Genomic DNA, 22224 nt, shown 5'->3' with positions numbered 1-22224 from the left:
CTCTGCACTCACTACTCTGCACTCACTACTCACTACTCTGCACTCACTACTCTGCACTCACTACTTTGCACTCACTACTCTGCACTCACTACTCTGCACTCACTACTCTGCACTCACTACTCACTACTCTGCACTCACTACTCTGCACTCACTACTCACTACTCTGCACTCACTACTCACTACTCTGCACTCACTACTCACTACTCTGCACTCACTGCTCTGCACTCACTGCTCTGCACTCACTGCTCTGCACTCACTACTCTGCACTCACTACTCTGCACTCACTACTCACTACTCACTACTCTGCACTCACTACTCACTACTCTGCACTCACTACACACTACTCACTACTCAGCACTCACTACTCACTACTCTGCACTCACTACTCACTACTCTGCACTCACTACTCACTACTCTGCACTCACTAATCACTACTCTGCACTCACTACTCCGCACTCACTACTCTGCACTCACTACTCTGCACTCACTACTCTGCACTCACTACTCTGCACTCACTACTCACTACTCTGCACTCACTACTCACTACTCCGCACTCACTACTCTGCACTCACTACTCTGCACTCACTACTCTGCACTCACTACTCACTACTCTGCACTCACTACACACTACTCACTACTCAGCACTCACTACTCACTACTCTGCACTCACTACTATGCACTCACTACTCTGCACTCACTACTCACTACTCTGCACTCACTACTCTGCACTCACTACTCACGACTCTGCACTCACTACTCACGACTCTGCACTCACTACTCACTACTCTGCACTCACTACTCACTACTCTGCACTCACTACTCTGCACTCACTACTCTGCACTCACTACTCACTACTCTGCACTCACTACTTTGCACTCACTACTCACTACTCTGCACTCCCTACTCTGCACTCACTACTCACTACTCTGCACTCACTACTCTGCACTCACTACTCTGCACTCACTACTCACTACTCTGCACTCACTACTCACTACTCTGCACTCACTACTCACTACTCTGCACTCACTACTCTGCACTCACTACTCACTACTCTGCACTCACTACTCTGCACTCACTACTCACTACTCTGCACTCACTATTCTGCACTCACTACTCACTACTCTGCACTTACTACTCACTACTCTGCACTCACTACTCACTACTCTGCACTCACTACTCTGCACTCACTACTCACTACTCTGCACTCACTACTCACTACTCTGCACTCACTACTCACTACTCTGCACTCACTACTCACTACTCTGCCCTTACTACTCACTACTCACTACTCTGCACTCACTACTCACTACTCACTACCCTGCACTCACCACTCTGCACTCACCACTCTGCACTCACTACTCTGCACTCACTACTCTGCACTCACTACTCTGCACTCACTACTCTGCACTCACTACTCACTACTCTGCACTCACTACTCTGCACTCACTACTCACTACTCTGCACTCACTACTCACTACTCTGCACTCACTACTCATTACTCACTACTCATTACTCACTACCCTGCACTCACTACTCTGCACTCACTGCTCTGCACTCACTGCTCTGCACTCACTACTCTGTACTCACTACTCTGCACTCACTACTCTGCACTCACTACTCTGCACTCACTACTCACTACTCACTACTCTGCACTCACTACTCTGCACTCACTACTCACTACTCTGCACTCACTACTCACTAGTCTGCACTCACTACTCTGCACTCACTACTCTGCACTCACTACTCACTACTCTGCACTCACTACACACTACTCACTACTCAGCACTCACTACTCACTACTCAGCACTCACTACTCTGCACTCACTACTCACTACTCTGCACTCACTACTCACTACTCTGCACTCACTACTCACTACTCTGCACTCACTACTCACTACTCCGCACTCACTACTCTGCACTCACTACTCTGCACTCACTACTCTGCACTCACTACTCTGCACTCACTACTCTGCACTCACTACTCACTACTCTGCACTCACTACACACTACTCTGCACTCACTACTATGTACTCACTACTCAGCACTCACTCACTACTCTGCACTCACTACTCTGCACTCACTACTCACGACTCTGCACTCACTACTCACGACTCTGCACTCACTACTCACTACTCACTACTCTGCACTCACTACTCTGCACTCACTACTCTGCACTCACTACTCACTACTCTGCACCCACTACTTTGCACTCACTACTCACTACTCTGCACTCCCTACTCTGCACTCACTACTCTGCACTCACTACTCTGCACTCACTACTCACTACTCTGCACTCACTACTCACTACTCTGCACTCACTACTCACTACGCTGCACTCACTACTCTTCACTCACTACTCTGCACTCACTACTCTGCACTCACTACTCACTACTCAGCACTCACTACTCACTACTCTGCACTCACTACTCACTACTCTGCACTCACTACTCAGCACTCACTACTCTGCACTCACTACTCACTACTCAGCACTCACTACTCACTACTCTGCACTCACTACTCACTACTCTGCACTCACTACTCACTACTCTGCACTCACTACTCTTCACTCACTACTCTGCACTCACTACTCTGCACTCACTACTCACTACTCAGCACTCACTACTCACTACTCTGCACTCACTACTCACTACTCTGCACTCACTACTCAGCACTCACTACTCTGCACTCACTACTCACTACTCAGCACTCACTACTCACTACTCTGCACTCACTACTCACTACTCTGCACTCACTACTCAGCACTCACTACTCTGCACTCACTACTCTGCACTCACTACTCTGCACTCACTACTCTGCACTCACTACTCTGCACTCACTACTCACTACTCTGCACTCACTACACACTACTCACTACTCAGCACTCACTACTCTGCACTCACTACTATGCACTCACTACTATGCACTCACTACTCTGCACTCACTACTCACTACTCTGCACTCACTACTCTGCACTCACTACTCACGACTCTGCACTCACTACTCACGACTCTGCACTCACTACTCACTACTCTACACTCACTACTCACTACTCTGCACTCACTACTCTGCACTCATACCTCTGCACTCACTACTCACTACTCTGCACTCACTACTTTGCACTCACTACTCACTACTCTGCACTCCCTACTCTGCACTCCCTACTCTGCACTCCCTACTCTGCACTCACTACTCTGCACTCACTACTCACTACTCTGCACTCACTACTCACTACTCTGCACTCACTACTCACTACTCTGCACTCACTACTCTGCACTCACTACTCTGCACTCACTACTCTGCACTCACTACTCACTACTCTGCACTCACTATTCTGAACTCACTACTCACTACTCTGCACTTACTACTCACTACTCTGCACTCACTACTCACTACTCTGCACTCACTACTCTGCAATCACTACTCACTACTCTGCACTCACTACTCTGCACTCACTACTCACTACTCTGCACTCACTAATCTGCACTCACTACTCACTACTCTGCACTCACTACTCTGCACTCACTACTCACTACTCTGCACTCACTACTCACTACTCTGCACTCACTACTCACTACTCTGCACTTACTACTCACTACTCACTACTCTGCACTCACTACTCACTACTCTGCACTCACTCACTACTCTGCACTCACTCACTACTCTGCACTCACTCACTACTCTGCACTCACTACTCTGCACTCACTACTCACTACTCTGCACTCACTACTCTGCACTCACTACTCACTACTCACTACTCACTACTCTGCACTCACTACTCTGCACTCACTACTCTGCACTCACTACTCTGCACTCTGGACTCACACTCTGCACTCACTACTCTGCACACTCACTACTCTGCACTCACTACTCTGCACTCACTACTCTGCACTCACTACTCGCTACTCTGCACTCACTACTCACTACTCTGCACTCACTACACACTACTCTGCACTCACTACTCACTACTCTGCACTCACTACTCTGCACTCACTACTCTGCACTCACTACTCTGCACTCACTACTCTGCACTCACTACTCTGCACTCACTACTCACTACTCTGCACTCACTACTCACTACTCTGTACTCACTACACACTACTCACTACTCAGCACTCACTACTATGCACTCACTACTCTGCACACTCACTACTCTGCACTCACTACTCTGCACTCACTACTCACTACTCTGCACTCACTACTCACTACTCTGCACTCACTACACACTACTCTGCACTCACTACACACTACTCTGCACTCACTATTCACTACTCTGCACTCACTACTCACTACTCTGCACTCACTACTCACTACTCTGCACTCACTACTCTGCACTCACTACTCTGCACTCACTACTCTGCACTCACTACACACTACTCACTACTCACTACTCAGCACTCTCTACTCTGCACTCAGTACTATGCACTCACTACTCTGCACTCACTACTCACTACTCTGCACTCACTACTCACAACTCTGCACTCACTACTCACGACTCTGCACTCACTACTCACGACTCTGCACTCACTGCTCTGCACTCACTACTCACTACTCTGCACTCACTACTCTGCACTCACTACTCTGCACTCACTACTTTGCACTCACTACTCACTACTCTGCACTCCCTACTCTGCACTCACTACTCTGCACTCACTACTCTGCACTCACTACTCTGCACTCACTACTCACTACTCTGCACTCACTACTCACTACTCTGCACTCACTACTCTGCACTCACTACTCACTACTCTGCACTCACTACTCTGCACTCACTACTCACTACTCTGCACTCACTATTCTGAACTCACTACTCACTACTCTGCACTTACTACTCACTACTCTGCACTCACTACTCACTACTCTGCACTCACTACTCACTACTCTGCACTCACTACTCTGCACTCACTACTCACTACTCTGCACTCACTAATCTGCACTTACTACTCACTACTCTGCACTCACTAATCTGCACTCACTACTCTGCACTCACTACTCACTACTCTGCACTCACTACTCACTACTCTGCACTTACTACTCACTACTCACTACTCTGCACTCACTACTCACTACTCTGCACTCACTACTCACTACTCACTACTCTGCACTCACTCACTACTCTGCACTCACTCACTACTCTGCACTCACTCACTACTCTGCACTCACTACTCTGCACTCACTCACTACTCTGCACTCACTACTCTGCACTCACTACTCTGCACTCACTACTCACTACTCTGCACTCACTACTCACTACTCTGCACTCACTACTCTGCACTCACTACTCTGCACTCACTACTCTGCACACTCACTACTCTGCACTCACTACTCTGCACTCACTACTCTGCACTCACTACTCTGCACTCACTACTCTGCACTCACTACTCACTACTCTGCACTCACTACACACTACTCTGCACTCACTACACACTACTCTGCACTCACTACTCACTACTCTGCACTCACTACTCTGCACTCACTACTCTGCACTCACTACTCTGCACTCACTACTCACTACTCTGCACTCACTACTCACTACTCTGCACTCACTACTCTGCACTCACTACTCACTACTCTGCACTCACTACTCACTACTCTGTACTCACTACACACTACTCACAACTCAGCACTCACTACTCTGCACACTCACTACTCTGCACACTCACTACTCTGCACACTCACTACTCTGCACACTCACTACTCTGCACTCACTACTCTGCACTCACTACTCTGCACTCACTACTCACTACTCTGCACTCACTACTCACTACTCTGCACTCACTACACACTACTCTGCACTCACTACTCTGCACTCACTACTCACTACTCTGCACTCACTACTCACTACTCTGCACTCACTACTCTGCACTCACTACTCTGCACTCACTACTCACTACTCTGCACTCACTACTCACTACTCTGCACTCACTACTCACTACTCTGCACTCACTACTCACTACTCTGCACTCACTACTCTGCACTCACTACTCACTACTCTGCACTCACTACTCTGCACTCACTACTCACTACTCTGCACTCACTACTCACTACTCTGCACTCACTACACACTACTCACTACTCTGCACTCACTACTCTGCACTCACTACTCACTACTCTGCACTCACTACACACTACTCTGCACTCACTACTCACTACTCTGCACTCACTACTCTGCACTCACTACTCTGCACTCACTACTCACTACTCTGCACTCACTACACACTACTCTGCACTCACTACTCACTACTCTGCACTCACTACTCACTACTCTGCACTCACTACTCACTACTCTGCACTCACTACTCTGCACTCACTACTCTGCACTCACTACTCACTACTCTGCACTCACTACTCTGCACTCACTACTCACTACTCTGCACTCACTACTCTGCACTCACTACTCACTACTCTGCACACTCACTACTCTGCACACTCACTCTGCACTCTGCAAACTCACTCTGCACTCACACTCTGCACTCACACTCTGCACTCATGGAATCTTCCACCACACTTTCTAAAACTCTATAGTCCGAAGCATAAAAGGCACAGGACCAAAAGCAGGGTAGACATTTGCTTAAAACAATCTTATTGTATTTATGAGAAGCAAAAGCGAGACTGTGAAATGTGCTGAATATCAGTTTGTTACGAATCAACAGAGTGGAGTTAGAGAACCAAGAAATAGTAATTTAGAATCCGGGTTAGAAGGAGTAGTAATCACAAGCTGAGGATCAACGGGCGCGAAACAGCGTGGTGGGCGCGCACGAGACGCAGCGTGGGCGTGCACATCAGCTGAAGATCGCCGGAGAAGACACCGAGTCTGCCTGCTGCCATGACTGACCCGCTGCGGAGGGAAAGAGCCCGGTGAGTGGGGGTAGAGGGGGGGCGGCAGAGAGGGAGTGGGCAGAGAGGGAGGGAGGGTGTGTGTGTGTGTGTGTGTGTGTGTGTGCGTGCGTGTGCGTGCGTGTGCCTGTCTGTCTATGTGTGTCTTTCCATGCCTGCCTGCCTGCCTGGGTGTGTGCGCGTCCACAGACCCTGGCCGGCTCGTGCACCGCTCTGTACTCCCTTGCGAGCTTACTCGGTGACAATAGTTCTCGTTGCCGAGACCTAAAAAAAACAAGTGGCAAGATCTTAACAGGACTAGTTTTGACCATTGCGGCCCTCTAGACCCAATATCTATTTTGCAACAGAGGGGTTATGAAGGTTAATCACTATGTCATCACCATTGTACAGTTTGCCAATCGCACCAATCCTTCCTACACTTCTTGCCAGCAAAATCTCTTTATAGAAGTCCCAAGAGACACGTATATTAACCAGTGTATGATTTTGTTCAGTAGACCCCTTGTAGATTCTGAGCTGTCAACAAGGAGACTGGGAACATTAGTTAAAACAATTACATAGGGAGAAGACGCAGGAGGAGGTTGATCATAGGAAGGTGTGCCAGAATGGGGTGACGACTTTCACCCGGCTTGGCAACCTCCTTGGCTGTTGGAAGGTTGCTCTTCATTGTGCCGTAGAGCTTCATTCAGGGCCAGACCATTATCAGGAGCAGAATTTTGGTTATTAATAGTCCTACCGCCCCTATTATCAGGGGCTTGGGATAATGTGGTTACTGGGTAATACTGGGTTCCCTGGTAACGGGTTCATACCTTGGCAGTAGATGGCTCTGCCAGTTTTGCCTCAATGTGAGCGAGACGAACAATGATAGGGCGCAACTTGGTATCCAACAGATCACCTAATGGCTGCTAAAGAACTTCCAGGATTCTTCTAAGATGGCATATGGTAGCACAGATAGATCCTCATTACAAGGACTTTTTTGGAGCGCAGGTTTGCCCTTGGTTGCTAGAGGTTTATTTGTCACAAATCTCACAGCTTTCCTCCTATGCTTGGTTCTTGCCCAGATTCTGGTTAAAAGTCTTGGCCTGGGGCCACCAAACAAATAGGGTTTAACTCATCTACTTGGCCTTTTGCTGGAGCATATAAAACACCACCTGGACCAGTAGGGATGACTAATGGGCTTGTTGTAGAAGCGCTGGGTAACCTCAGGGAGGAAAGCTCCTGGGGGGCCACCAAAGGCATAATATTCGTCCTGGATAGGGGGTCGAGCTGCTGCGAAATCCTCCGTAGGGAGGGAAAGATGTCGCTCCACCAGTCTAATCTCATTAGAGACCATGGCCACGGCCCATGTCAAGCAGTTGTCAATAATGGAGCGAGTACGTGGAGGTGGAGAGCTAGATGCACCTGAAGTGTACGTCCTTTTTCCCATGTTCATATGGGCAGAGGTGGCACGCGCCGGGAGAAGCCCGGGACAAGGGCGGGGCCGTCTGTGGCCGTCAGGGGCCAGAAGAGGCCGAGCCGGGCCACGGATTTTGGTTCTTTTTCCCTTTGGACCCTGCCAAACTGTGAGATTTATGATCTATATATTGATTGTTTAGCTCCATGGACCTTGTCTGTTGAGTATGAAATAGAAGTTACTGCTGGGTGATTCTATTTTGATGTAACAGTATTTGCGTTATTAAATTTTAAGGAGCCTGTAACAGTGACCTAACCGCCTTAAAATGTCTAAACTCAGATCGGCAAAAATACCGATCGAGACTAGGACACTGGACAATTATCTAGTAACGGTGGTTAGCAAAATAAATAAAGAAAGGCGCCTCTCACTAAACCGGGATAGCCCATTGGTTTCACCAATAAGAATGCAATCCACTGTAGCCTCCCCGGTAACCTCTCCTGTCCTAGTGGGTGGACCCAATGCAGACGTGAATGAAAGTGATATGATATTAGAACAAAGGCAGGAGGAGCGGGAAGAACTCCCTGAAATCATATCATGTCTGTCTCCAACACCCTCCTTGAGGCCCTCCCCCGCACCGTCACCGTCTCCTTCACCGGTGCGAAGAGTAGTGAGGGCATGCAGGAAGGCCCCGGTTAAAAGGGGTGGGGGGAGAATCAAAAAAGACTGGGTCAACACTGACTAGTTTTTGGTAGTGTGACTGAGACCACAAATGATATTGACTTGATTAATCTGCCGCCTGTCAATATTGAGCTCCTGGCAAGTGTTATCGAAGCAAAACTTGAACTTATGATTAAACCTCTTGTTACTAAATTAGACCAGGTCACTCAAGAGGTATCTAGATTAGGAGCCCTCTTGAATCTACACTTAAATTCGACTAAAACAGATATGTGCCCTAAGGCTGGTAATAATGCTATAGGGGCTGTAGGTACCTCCAGTAATGGGGGAAAAGGGCTATTAATACCCCACAAACGGCCCGAACCCCTCAACCATCTTTGGCGCTATCTTCCAAGCCCCCCCATCGGCAGTTCGAGCAAGTCAACCTGTTCTAACGAACCCCGGTAACCAGAATAACACAGCTGGGGGGAATAATGGGGGGAGAAACATGCCCAAGAGAAGAGTTCCAGCCAATCTTCCACCAGAATGTGTCCCATACACTGTTGTACTAACTAACGTCCCTGAGGTGGATTCCCATCTTACTGACCCCAGGCTAGAAACACATGAGGCCTTGAGAAACAAAGCATTGGCGTGGTTAAGCAGGAACTGCGGCTTTCCTCTCGCATTTTCTAATGATATAATTTCTACATGTAGAGTCAGTTGGATTGGAAATTCCAGGAAGAACGCTAGGGGGGACTGCATTATTGTAAACTTTAAGCATCCACAACACGTTGCTACAGTCTTACTGAGAGCAGCCTCCCTACCCACAGCAGATAACACTGTATGTGCACGACCTCTTGGTTTTTTCTATAACCATCTTAGTAACACCCAGCCCTCACAATCTGTTCAGTCTAATTTTACTGCCTCATCACACCGACGGGGCCTTGCCACGTGTTCGCAAAATGTATATCAACCCCCAATTAGACCTGATCCATATAGTAGCCGGCTAACAAGGCAGTCCAATCATTTTGATCAAGCTTTACCTCTAATTAATCGTTATACACCCCTATCTTCATTGGAGGAAAATGATTGACTGTCAAGTGAACCTAGGAATAATGTTGAGTCTAATTCACAAAGTTTTAGAATTGCAACTTGGAATATTGCGGGGATTAAGGCTAAAACAGGAAATGACCTATGGATCGAGTCATTAAAATCTTTTGACATTATAGCTCTACAAGAGACATGGGATCAGGGGAATAGCTTCTGTTTGGATGGCTTTAGCCATTTCTGCATTCCAGCCATTAGTAGCGTGGCAGGTAGAGCAAAGGGTGGTCTATTAGGTCTATTTATACTTGACATAAAGGGCACACTATCTCAGTGTATATCAGGAAGTGAGAATTGTTTAATAGTTGAACTGTCTACCCCGGATAAGACTAAGATCTTATTTATACATTTTTATAATTCTAACGCAAACGAGTGCACCAGCCATAACCTGGATGCACTGGAAATTTTTTTGTCAGTCTACAGTGTAAATGTAAATACTTTTGAAATAATACTCCTTGGGGATTTTAATATCCACCCTTGCACCTTACCATGTGCCAGTATTGAGGGAGATGGCCCTCCCTACTCTGCAGCTATTCATCTGGAACATACTAGACGGGGGGAGTGTCTGGAAAATTTCCTAGCCAGATGGAACTTATATGAGTCGGGTTGCGGGGAGGGTGGGTGTAGGCTCCCCACATTCAAGGGAATAGAGGATGGTACTATTATTGATTATATTTTTATGTCTTTTTTTTTGTTGTCTAAGGTTTTAATGTACAAAACTGAGGTCTCGGTCTTTAGTGACCATAACCCGGTGTTCATGGAAATAATTTCAAAGGACTTATTTTCCCTGAAAACGATGTCACATAGAGATGGCGTAAACCTGATAGTTAAAGATCAAGGACGCAGGATAAAATGGACAAATATAGTCCCTGAAACTTTTCTGTCTGAGGTTTTGGAAAAAGTTGAGGAGGAGGTGGCCATATGTTTAGCAAACGAGGAGCAATACAAAGTAGTGGTTCTTGCCTTTGATACCATCTGTAGAGAAATTGAGCAAAGTCTACTAGCTGGCCCCAGTAAAAGGACGTACTATGGCAAGAGATGGTTCAATAAAACATGCTCCAAGGCACATTGAGATCTACTTAGCGCCCTGAAGCCCACTCCAAAAGATCAAGCCCTAATAGTTAGTTTAAGATCTGCGTATAAAAAGGCTATTTTTGCTAGGAAAAAAGAGCTGAAAGATGACGCTTGGGCCCAATTACTTGACCCAGATACCCTAAAAAATAGTGGCTTATTCTGGAAAATTGTAAATCAACCATTATTCTCGGGTGAGGAGAATTCCTCACTCGAGGCCAATATTCCAGATGAGGATTGGATAAAACATTGTAGTAAAATATACTCTGACCCTAGTAAAGATTCTCAAAGGGGGGATCCCACTTTCTTCACTGAGGGCTCGACTGTAATCTTCGAGCTCACAGAAGTGGAAAGAGCGATAGATCTGACCCAAAAAAATAAGGCTCCGGGACCTGATGGGGTTCCTGCAGATGTTTTAAGTGTGCTCCAAAATTCTGGTCAAAGGTCCTGTGTAATGTTTTCAACGTTTTAACCCATGACAACATACTGTCCTCATGGAAAAAATCGATCATTATCCCGGTCTATAAGAGGGGAAACAGGCAGGACCCCTCCTGTTATAGACCCATTTCCCTAATTGACTCCTCAGTTAAAATACTGGGACGAGTCATTTTGTCTAAACTGAATGATTGGGTGAATGATAGAGGGGTTTTATCAAATGTACAATATGGGTTTAGACCAAAAAGGAGCACACTAGATCAATGCCTCAACTTGCACCTACTTGAGGAAAAATATACCAAGGCCAAGGAAGGTTCCATGTACCTGGGGTTCATGGACCTCTCGTCAGCTTTTGACCTTGTAAATCGGACAAAGCTGTGGAAAATCGTACTTAATATGGGTCTTGATAGGGCTTTAGTTAACCTTTTGGCGGACCTACACTCTGGGATATCAGCTTCCGTCAGGGTTACCTCGCAGGGTCGTTGTTCTAGTCATTTTAATTCAGAAAGGGGGGGTCAGGCAAGGGTGCATCCTGGCTCCGCTGTTATTTACGATCTATATAAATGCCTTGGAATCCGCATTAATGGAGGCCACACTTGACATCCCGCGTGCAGGAGACCTTGGTATTCCAGTTCTCCTATATGCGGACGATGCTGTCCTCCTCTCGCGGACTGGGGTTGGATTACAACGTCTTTTGGATGCTTTTTTAGAATTTTATGGGTTCCTTGGACCTAAAAATAAATGTGAAGAAGTCCCAGATTATGATATTGGGAAGGTGCTCAAGGAGGAAGTATGTCAAAACCTTCACCTGTGGAAAAGAGGAACTCTGCAGAGACCCTATATTCCTCTATTTGGGGCTTACCTTCGACGACCGAGGAAACTGGGGACCGGAGATAAAAAATAGAAATATTTCGCTGGCAAGATCTTCCTCTGCTCTTCAGGGCTTTTCAAAGAAATTGGGGGCCAGGCCAATAGCAGCATTAACGAAAATTTATAATGCAAAATGCCTTGCAGTGGCCACTTACGGTGGTTCAATTTGGGGTTATTGTTCCGTTGATTGTTTGCAGATCACTGAAAACAAATTCTTGAGATCTGTCCTCTCTGTGCCACAGTCTACACCCTCTTACACAATTCATACAGAACTGGGGATAGGCTTTATCGCAGATATGTTAAAAATGGCTCCGGTTTTAGCATGGATGAAGACCTGGTTAAATCAGGAGATTCCCTTAAATCATTCCATCTTGAAGGATTGTCTAAATCTAGAAAAAAACTAATAAAATCAAGTGGCTGACATATATTAAAAATAGTTTTGTCAAGCTAGGGAGACCAGAGTTATTTGCCTTACCAGAGTCAATAACATCAAAGGACATTGCTCAAATAAAGGGTGCAATGGGAGAAATGCTAAGCATGGAGAGAGAACAATCGGAATTAAATAAACCTACCATGAGGACAAACCTCATTATATCCTCCCATGTAGGACCTGAAATGTATTTAAATATTGTGAATCTGCCATTTTATAGGTCCCTCTTAACTAGATTCCGCTTTAACATGATCCATTTGAACCTAGGATATTTCCCCAACTGGAGTACCCCTGAAAATGCAATGCCGTGTGCCTGTGATAATCTCTCTACCCAGAGCACAATGCACTTCTTGATGTTCTGTGGTCATTACACAGCATTAAGGGCGAAATTCCTGGTACCTATCTTAAGGGAGGCTGGTTTTATTCAGGTCAAGCCAGCCCTTTTGTACTTGCAATTATTGCAAACACCTAGGATCATGTTTCATGTTGCCAGTTTTCTAGTAGGGGCTGTTAGGACTAGGAACAAGAACAGGGATGATAACTCCTAAATGATGAATTGAAAAAGCAAGAAATGAAGTTTAATGTTTGCACCATGAAATTATAATCAGTTTGACTATATTGTATGAAGTCTGTTTTTTCATTTTTCCGTGTTTATTATTACGATCTTATTATATGAACTGGTCTTTCTTAAAAAGGAAAATGTTTTTAAGATTTTGATATATAAAAATTATTTTTACTGTGTGTAATTAACTGTGATTTTAACATGAATATTTAATGTGTTGTAGTATATTTATATTTTGTATAGCACCATTGTCTTTTTATGATATTGGATTATCGAAATAAAGTATTTTGACTGACTGACTGAATAGATGAAACAGGAGGAAAGCCAGGACACCAAGAGAACCAAAACAGTTGAAACATAAAAAACTGTACCTCTAGTTAAAGACCCTCTTCCCTACTGCCCGGATACAAGACTTCAGAGGGATTGCCCAGCCTAATCCGGGCTATGTCTTGGCCTGGTCTTAGCCTGGTCTTCACCTGAGCCAAGCCCGGGCAATAGTCACGCATGTCCCGTGTAATGCGGGATGGCTCCCGTAAATTTATGGCGCTCCGGCACCTCAGCGTGGCATTGCGGCTCCTCCTCCTTGGGCCGAAAAGGCAGCAGCGGGAGCTGTAGCCCCCGTAGACAATGCAGCAAGCGTTGGATTTAGGTGTCATCTACACTCATAAAGAATCTGGCCTTGTATGAGACCAATGTTGACAGAGGGTGAAGTTGAAAATCAGAAAGCAGAGATCAAATAGGCGAGTCCTCAGGGACAGCTAAAGGAAAGAGCGTAGGAAAAGATTCATGTCCTATTTCATTTCTTTCAGAATGTTGTAAAGCTCTGCAGATCATCTTGCGGAAGCCATTAGAACCTAATACGATTGTGTCCACTAAGAAGGTTGGGTCACCAATACCACATTTTTAATCAACAAGTTGAGCAGTACGTGAAAATTCATGCCTATTCTAACTCTATCCTTATGGTGGACGAACCTTCACCATTGGAATGCTCTTTCTAAACCAACCAGGCAAAAAAACTTGAGAAAAAGTCTAAAATCGTACAGTTTCTGAGACCTTACTGTGGTAATGCATCCACACAGTAGATTATCACCCACGCAAAAACAGACATGAGCTGTGTGGGTTTTAAGGACAACCTCTTAGTCTTATGCGGGGTGATTTCTGATATGGCTGGTAGAACAAGTTACCCTTTCTATGGTTCAATGTGGGAAAATGATTGGACTTACGTCGCATATACCACACTCTCCGGTTGTGAGCTGACTTACAATTAGGCCTCCAACCAATGCTGCACAATATGCACACCAGAAGGACCATTTTGCTTGGCTTTAACATCAGCTAATTCTGTGGCTGCGTTCTAACACTATATGCCATAAGGACAGGATGTGGTGGAGCAGAGAAACATACAAGTTGTATTGGTCCTTGTACAAGCTTCAATGCACTAGTACATATTTGTAGACCATTCCCACCAGGGCTACAACAATGCTGACAATTCAATATTTCAATAAATCCTTCTATATTGCAAAACAGTTAAAATTTGCAGGTGGACCCATACTACATATACACCTCTATATTGGTAGTAACTGGATTTGAATTTATATTAGGCACTAAATAGGCTACTATTAAACTCCAAATACCACAGCACAAAATAAATCCTACAACTGTATTACTACTACATCTTCTGAAGAATAGGGCAGTGTAATTGAACAACAGGGCAGACAAGCAATGGGTTGATGCGGCCATTTTGGATCAGACTGAAAAGAACCTTGGGTTGAAGAGCTTGTAATAAAGGAAATGGAGCTCAGAAACAACGCAGCAGTAGAAAGGGTTGGAAAGTATGGAATATGAGGCCTCGGAGAGTAGGGCTTTACATGGCTAAGACAAAGCCATTCCAATCAAAGTATGAGGTTTACATAACTCAGCGCAACTAGGTCAGCATAAGAAGTGCCAGAAGTGGAACCATGATGCCTTGTAACTTTCTTAGTTGTAGGGTTACAGCTGGTGTTAGTTCGTTCACCATATCTGGTTCTCCTACTGTTGTTTTCCCCCATCTCTCGCTCTCTGCGTACTTCCTTTCCCTGCAGTCTCCCAATGTTGCCATTCCTCAAGATCCTCCTGCCACTCTTCTGTGAAGTCCTGCCTTACTGGAGTTTCCTGGTTTGGGTGCCTTTCCCTCTAGTGCCCTAGTGCTCCTGAGTGTGAGTTTCACCTGTATATCCTATGGCCGTTAAGTGACATGGACACTGCAGAGGACAGTAAAAGAGAAAAGGGACCACAGTCTTTATAACAAAGGGTGGGTTTACAGAGTTTATGTTGTCTTCATTTGAAACTGGGTGATAGATAAAGATACAAATAATAATTTCAAAATGTGTGCTGACATTTTCTATAAAAATCAATCAGACTTCAGCTATCAATAATACTTCTATACTTCTTCATCACCTATGAATCCCTGCCGAACACATTTTATATTTTCTCCATTATTTAGTGTTGTATTTTGAGAGTTCCATTCCAATGTCTTTAGAATGGATGTAAAAACAAGAAACAGTCTCATACTCACTGCTACACACGTCTCCAGCTTGGAACAGCTCTGTAGTTAATAAAACCAGCCCATAATAGGAGAAGGCATTGGAAAACCTGAGTGCCAAAAACATATAGAAAACGCATGATACACATTTGATTCAGTCCATCAGTCTGCAATTTGAAATTACCTTAAGTTTTACATTATATGATATACAGTTCTTAATAGCATGCACAGACTTTTCTCCTTTTGCTAAACTTAGTGCACTCCACCTTGGTGTAATACTAAAACAGTTTAGAAAGGCACAAACGGCTAATTGATGAGCTATAGTCTCCAATAAAAGACAGACTATGTTTTCAATGAAAAGATTTTTAGAGAATGTACAACTGCACTACATTTTTGGGCTTGCGACAAAAAAGCTAAATTTTTCATTTTCAAATAAATGCGAAAATGTGCATTTTACCCATCTTGCTCCTTTTTGATTTGCCATAAGGAAACAAAATCAATGGCTATTTTTGATATACAACAAGCCACATTTCTCATCTTATATTCATGATTTAAGATGGTGGTGTCCTACAGAGGTCCAGATGGGCCAGATTCAAGTCAGATTTACAGCATATCCAGATAAGATATTTTCACAAACAATTTTTTAATCCAGCCCTCTTGATCCTGTATTTGGAAATTAGACCACCTATTTCCAAGTATTTATTGCTACTATGGAAAAGTTAATGATAACAAAAGAGGTTTAACTATGCACGTTTAGAAGCCATGTATGCCATTGCTATTTAAGAACAAGTACTAAAATTCTGTTGTGGCAATATCTTCTTTTTCCTCATAAATATTTTAAAGATCAGTGCAGCCCTCTACTGGGGCTCTGCTTAGTGGCCATACATTCTGAGATGAGGAACTTTGTGAGAAACTTTAAAACTTGTATTTCACTTGAGTCCATGTCAAAAGGGCATTCCTAAGAGTACTAATTTACAGTTAAGGTAATGACAGCACAGTCACACATAAAGCTATAGAAAGAATACGACCACTTACGAGTATTCAACATACTGAAGGGGGAGTGTGTAAGAGTGGTATCGTCACATACGTATCAGTCACTAGAGGTTAGTGGCCAGGTACTCTAAGAATGATGAGTGAAAGTGTTTATGACTTTACAGGAGGTTTACAATTGTGGAACATCTAAGTGCCATTACAGAGCTAAACATTTAAAGCCATTGTGACTTGACATTTGTTTTTAGTACTTACCATATAAACCATAGCAGCAGTGTTGTTCTTCTAAACTGAGGGGAGAAAAGGTCCCGCATTTTGCCCCGGTCTTCCTATCCCAAAGGAGAGAAAAGCATAATCTGTTGACAAGGTCTTTTCTGCTCTAGCATCACCTTCATTCCATGGTACAGTCAGAAGAAAGGCAGCACTATGATCTAGTCTCCAAGAATTGGTCAAGATTCTATAAGCGCTTAGAGACCCCCGGGTTATAACGCGCTATATTAAATCGAAATAAATAAATAAATAAATAAATAAATATAAAGTCCCCAATGGAAGAGACATGGTTATCAAATGGAAAATTGCATTCTGTGACCATCCTTAATAAAAGTGTAGGATCTACAAGGAAAACAGCAATATCCATCTCAGATCGTTTCAGCAAGATAGACATACAGATTTCAAACCAAGGATATATCATACTAGCAGGTTACAACTAATCGATATACATACCTAAAGCACCTTTAAATTAGTCAGAGAATGGTATAAACAGGTCCTTTCTGCAGGATTTCCAACTCAGGACGAGATTTTGTTTTGCTGCCAACATATGTCAACAGATGCATAAAAGGAGGATGATGCCTGAGGTGGCAAACAGAAGCATGGAGGGAATGTGGCGTAATTTGGCTGCTTTGTGAAAGAAAGACACCCATACCTAAGTGGACAGTGTGAGCCATTACTCTCACGAAGCTGAGCTTTAAATAGCAAGAAGGAGGGCAACTGCAGCTAGCTTCTGTTAAAGACTTGCAGAGAATAAGTATCTGCAAACTGAGGTGAACTGAAGCAATGACAGCAGACACAGGAAAGGACGGGGAAGAATTTCTGAGCAAGCCAAAGGCAGACTTAGCAATGAGGCAAGCATGTAGCTACTGCTGGTATCGCATGGAAACACTGTTGTTGTGGCATTGATATGAATACATTCAGGAGAGGTTGTTATATGGGATTTTAAGAGGCCGCAGAAAAAAACTGCAACTTTAGGGTGACCTTAAGATCTACAAATTTAGGGTTTTATGGTGTGTAAGGTCACTCCTGTCTACATTGAGAGCAAAATTACTTTTTCCAATGAAAGTCCAACTGACAAGTTACAAAAGGTTTCTAATGGATCCACCAGCCTGAAAATTTAGGGAGACCTGTTTTCCATTTTGTGAGCGGCTTCACCTATGCAAAATATGGTGCTCTCTTGGCTGGCACCAGCCACCTCACTAACATAAGTATTACAGAAAGCACTGTGGTAAACCATTGTTAGAGACCAATGATCTTGTCATTATTTGTGACGGCGTCTGAGAGCAAGACGAAGATTTATTTGTGTCATACCACCTCTTGAGTGATTTCAATAGTCCCTTTCAGCCACTTGCCTGTCTGGAAATGATGAGTTTCCCCAAAGGCATAGGAGCACCGTTTTCAGCAGCTATTCGTTTTAGGGTAGCCATGGCTTTCTCCTGGTTTCCAGACAAGACATCATATCGTGCACTTTCAGGTAGCCACTGTAAGACAAAGCACAGATAAAGAACTTACCACAATTAACATAGTGTTTCGCATTACTTCAAAGAGCCTGAAAATTAGAAAAACAACAGAGATCTTCTCATGTCTCCCATTCACATTTCTGATGAACTCTTAAATGTTCATATTTTAAAATTTTTGACCATCTCATATGTAAGGAGGACCATACGTAGTGCTGGTGAAAAGAAGGATGTTGCAGAGCACAGGGACAAGGTCGTTTGGCCTGGCTGAATCATAAACATCCTCATCACCTTTCAATATACCTTTCTGCATTATTTTAAAATATACTTTTCAATATACCTCTGCATATTATTTTAAGGTGTACTAAAAAGGAGTATATAATGAAAATTGACGCACACCATTTCCAATTTTGAAATCACTTAAATTTCTCTAATCCTATGACCAGACAGTGATAAGTGACTAAAGTCATGTTTCTGTATACATTTATAGACCAGTGAAGTGATATCCTATATCCAGTTCAGTGGTAGGTAACATTCACACAGGTGGTCTGTGACTTCCCACCGAATAATGTATCACATGAGCAAAGCAAGAAAAGATTATTACCTACCAGGATGTTTGAAAGGCATATTATAAAGAATAATTTTCCATGAAAACTGGAAAATGCCATAGGCTTTGCAGACAGTTCATGAGTTCCTGAAAAACGTTTAGGGCCATTGAGCACGTCCATCCCTCCATGGATGGGCTTTTAAATTGAGTTAACCAGTACACATTATAGACTTGGCCATTTAAACTGGATTCAAGTCATAGGTTTTGTGTCAGTTCAAATATATGGTAAACCCTGTATAAAAGTTAAAGGGTATAAAGCGCCCTTCACTAATTCCTAACACTTGCTTTCATTTTCTCACCCGCCCCTTTCAAGTTAATATTCATATAATATGAGATTGGTTGCCATACATGGTTTGAATGGTGTGCCTGGTATGGGACAGAACAGTCCGGGCAGTGATAAAAAGGACCCCATTCACGGTGGATATGAACATTTGGGCATTATGCCCGCTCCGCATCATCGAGAGGTCTATGTCTTTGCATAAATGGTGGGTGGGAGGTTGCAAGACTTTGGGAGATCTTCTTACTAACAATAGATTTATAACTTTAGCAGAAGCCTCTAAGACATTTCAGCAGGGATCATGACAGTTTTTGCAATATCATGCAAAGATTGCGGCCACATTACGGGAGATCTGGCCGTCGTTCCTGGACGTGCCATCTGCTTCCCGAATGCTAGAAGTCATCCTAATAATGGCAGGGGGTAAGAGGTTGATCTCACACATTTATAGGGCCCTAAGGGAGGATGCCCCCAGGAAAATAATCCTGGTGCAGGAACGGTCGGAGGCATAGTTAGAAAGGCCCCTCACTGAGAGAGACTGGGAAAAGATTCACAAGAGGGTCAAAAGCACCTCAACCAACACGCAATTCAAGCTCCTCCAATACAATGTTGTACATTAGGTGTACCTGGCTCCCAGTCATCTGCAAACCATATACCTAGAGCGCTCAAAAGTGTGCCCTAGATGCAGGAGGCAGCTGGCTGACTTTCTCCACATACTATGGAACTACGCAGATATCGATGAGTACTGGCAGACTGTTCTTCTGAAACGTAATACTGCCACGGGGTGGGTGGTCCCTAGAGAACCGACACAGTACCTACTGGGGCTCATACCATTCTGCAAGAAAAAGGAGCTAAGTAGAAGGTTTATGGTCTTGGGGATGCTGTTGGCCAAACGTAGAATTGTAATTGGATGGATGCCTCCCAAACGCACGAATATTGAGGACTGGTTAAGAAATATGGCCGAATAGAGCAATGCAGAGGGATGTTATATAGAAACAACCCGTAGGGATGAAAGAGTGAGTGGACGACATGAGACTCTGGGCGGCAATGCTAGCGGAATTATTGATGCCGTCGGATGAGTTACCTCCGTAGACAACAGCGGACAGATGATACACAGAGCCGTAGTCTTGCAACACAGGAGGTCTATAGAGGTGGGTGGTCCAGTGTGCATTCTGCCCCTCTGTACTGATGTAAAGCATGGTCATATAAGGAATCCCCAAGAGTAAGGTAGTCTGGAATCACCTGTACTTGGTCAAGGTTAACTGAGCCCGGGGCAGAGTGGGGAAGGGAGGGGGGTTAATAAACGGCATGTATGTTCAAGATGTTGAGACGATATTCTGGTCCCTCTGAGGAAATGTATACAATGTTTCTATGTCTTTGACATGCCAATAAAAACAGATACATTTAAAAAAAATGTGGGAGAATGGAAAGTCTTCAAACCTTAGACAAAATTAGTTAATTACCTGTAACTCCAGCACTCCACCTTTGGTATCTTTCATTGGTGGGAAATAGCAGAAAGGTGTAAGTGGAGAGGTTTGACCGCATCATTGGGAAGGCATTGCCGTTGGACCCCAGTTCTCAATACCTGCTTGTCTAATCCCAGCATTTCTTGTTTTTCAGGTGGCGAAAAGTCTAGGATTGTGAGACTCCATTTGCTGAAAATATGCCTCAGTTGGTCCTGGTTACACTACCATTCATGCTCAACTAAGTGCATCAGCATGGTTGTACTGAACGCCTGAAAGGTGTGCCACAGAGACATCCACCTTGCTTTTCTAGGGCTCAGTCCCGAAGCTGTTATGCCTCTTCAGAGAGTGTTCGTGATTTATTAATTTCTTGCTTCGTGATGTAGAACATGGAGTCTATGTTGTCGGCCTTGATGAGCACAGCTTCTTTTGCCAGTTCTGCAAAGAAAGCATGCAGGCCCAAGCTTATTGGTCTCAATTCCAAATAATTGATATGGAAGGCCATGTCCTCTCTGACTGCTGCCCTCTTTTTGACAGTTCTTGCATTGAGCCCCTAACCCTTCACTGGGGCATTCATTGCGTTGATAAGCCTGTCTGTAGTCAGTTGAAAGGACTGTCCTATATGAAGATTTCCTAGAAATCTCCACCATAAAAGGAACTGCTTTATATTTAGAAAGACTTCCACAGTGCTCTCCCATGAGCGTGGCGATTGTTGCCATTGTTGGTCTAACTTCGCAGAATCGTCCCCATCTAACGCACATATGATTTACATTGGCTCTTTGTCTGACCCTATCCAGGCACATACTGTGCTTTTTACAGTGACAGAGGTTCCAGGCGGAAGAACATATAATCATCTTGAGATGCTGTGCGTGTACACATTCACATTCTATTGCTAACTGAGGCTAGAAAGGCTCAGGGTAACACCAGGACTGTATGCACTGTGCCTGAGCACATAACTAATAAATCTAGAAATCCAAAGACAATAGCCCTCCCTGCTCAAAAGACAGCATAACTATCTCAGCTGCGATCTAGCTCAGGCAAGGCAGATCATATTCAATCTCAGCCTACTTAAGAATGTTTTAGTCAGGGGAAGAGAACTAATAAGGAATAGGTACAGAGTTTGGGGAAAATTAACATCTTCGCTATTGCTAGTCTATTTGCTGATGACAAGAGTACTCTACTCTCTATTATTTGGTCTTCAAGCTTACTGAGCACTGTCCCATAGTTGTCTTGCAAATTTAACATCAAGTCTCTACTAACCCAGACACCTGGTATTTCATGGAAGAAACACACTA

The 22224-nt window shown here is 44.3% G+C and overlaps 1 protein-coding gene across 1 annotated transcript in view; it reads right to left on the bottom strand.

The window, feature by feature from the left end:
* SVOP (SV2 related protein) overlaps nucleotides 1–22224 on the bottom strand; it is a 381533-nt gene that overhangs the window by 55597 nt on the left and 303712 nt on the right. Inside the window, exons 9-11 of the mRNA XM_078667399.1 lie at nucleotides 18477–18609; nucleotides 17114–17183; nucleotides 15902–15978 (exon numbers count right to left, since the gene is read on the bottom strand). Coding sequence (XP_078523525.1) covers nucleotides 15902–15978; nucleotides 17114–17183; nucleotides 18477–18609 — 280 coding nt within the window. The remainder of the gene's footprint in view (nucleotides 1–15901; nucleotides 15979–17113; nucleotides 17184–18476; nucleotides 18610–22224) is intronic.

The sequence above is a fragment of the Lissotriton helveticus genome, chromosome 11 (genome assembly GCF_964261635.1).
Source record: "Lissotriton helveticus chromosome 11, aLisHel1.1, whole genome shotgun sequence".
In the NCBI taxonomy this organism is placed as follows: Eukaryota; Metazoa; Chordata; class Amphibia; order Caudata; family Salamandridae; genus Lissotriton; species Lissotriton helveticus.
The sequence above is the reverse complement of the archived record's forward strand: the minus strand, read 5'-3'. Positions and strand labels throughout refer to the sequence as shown.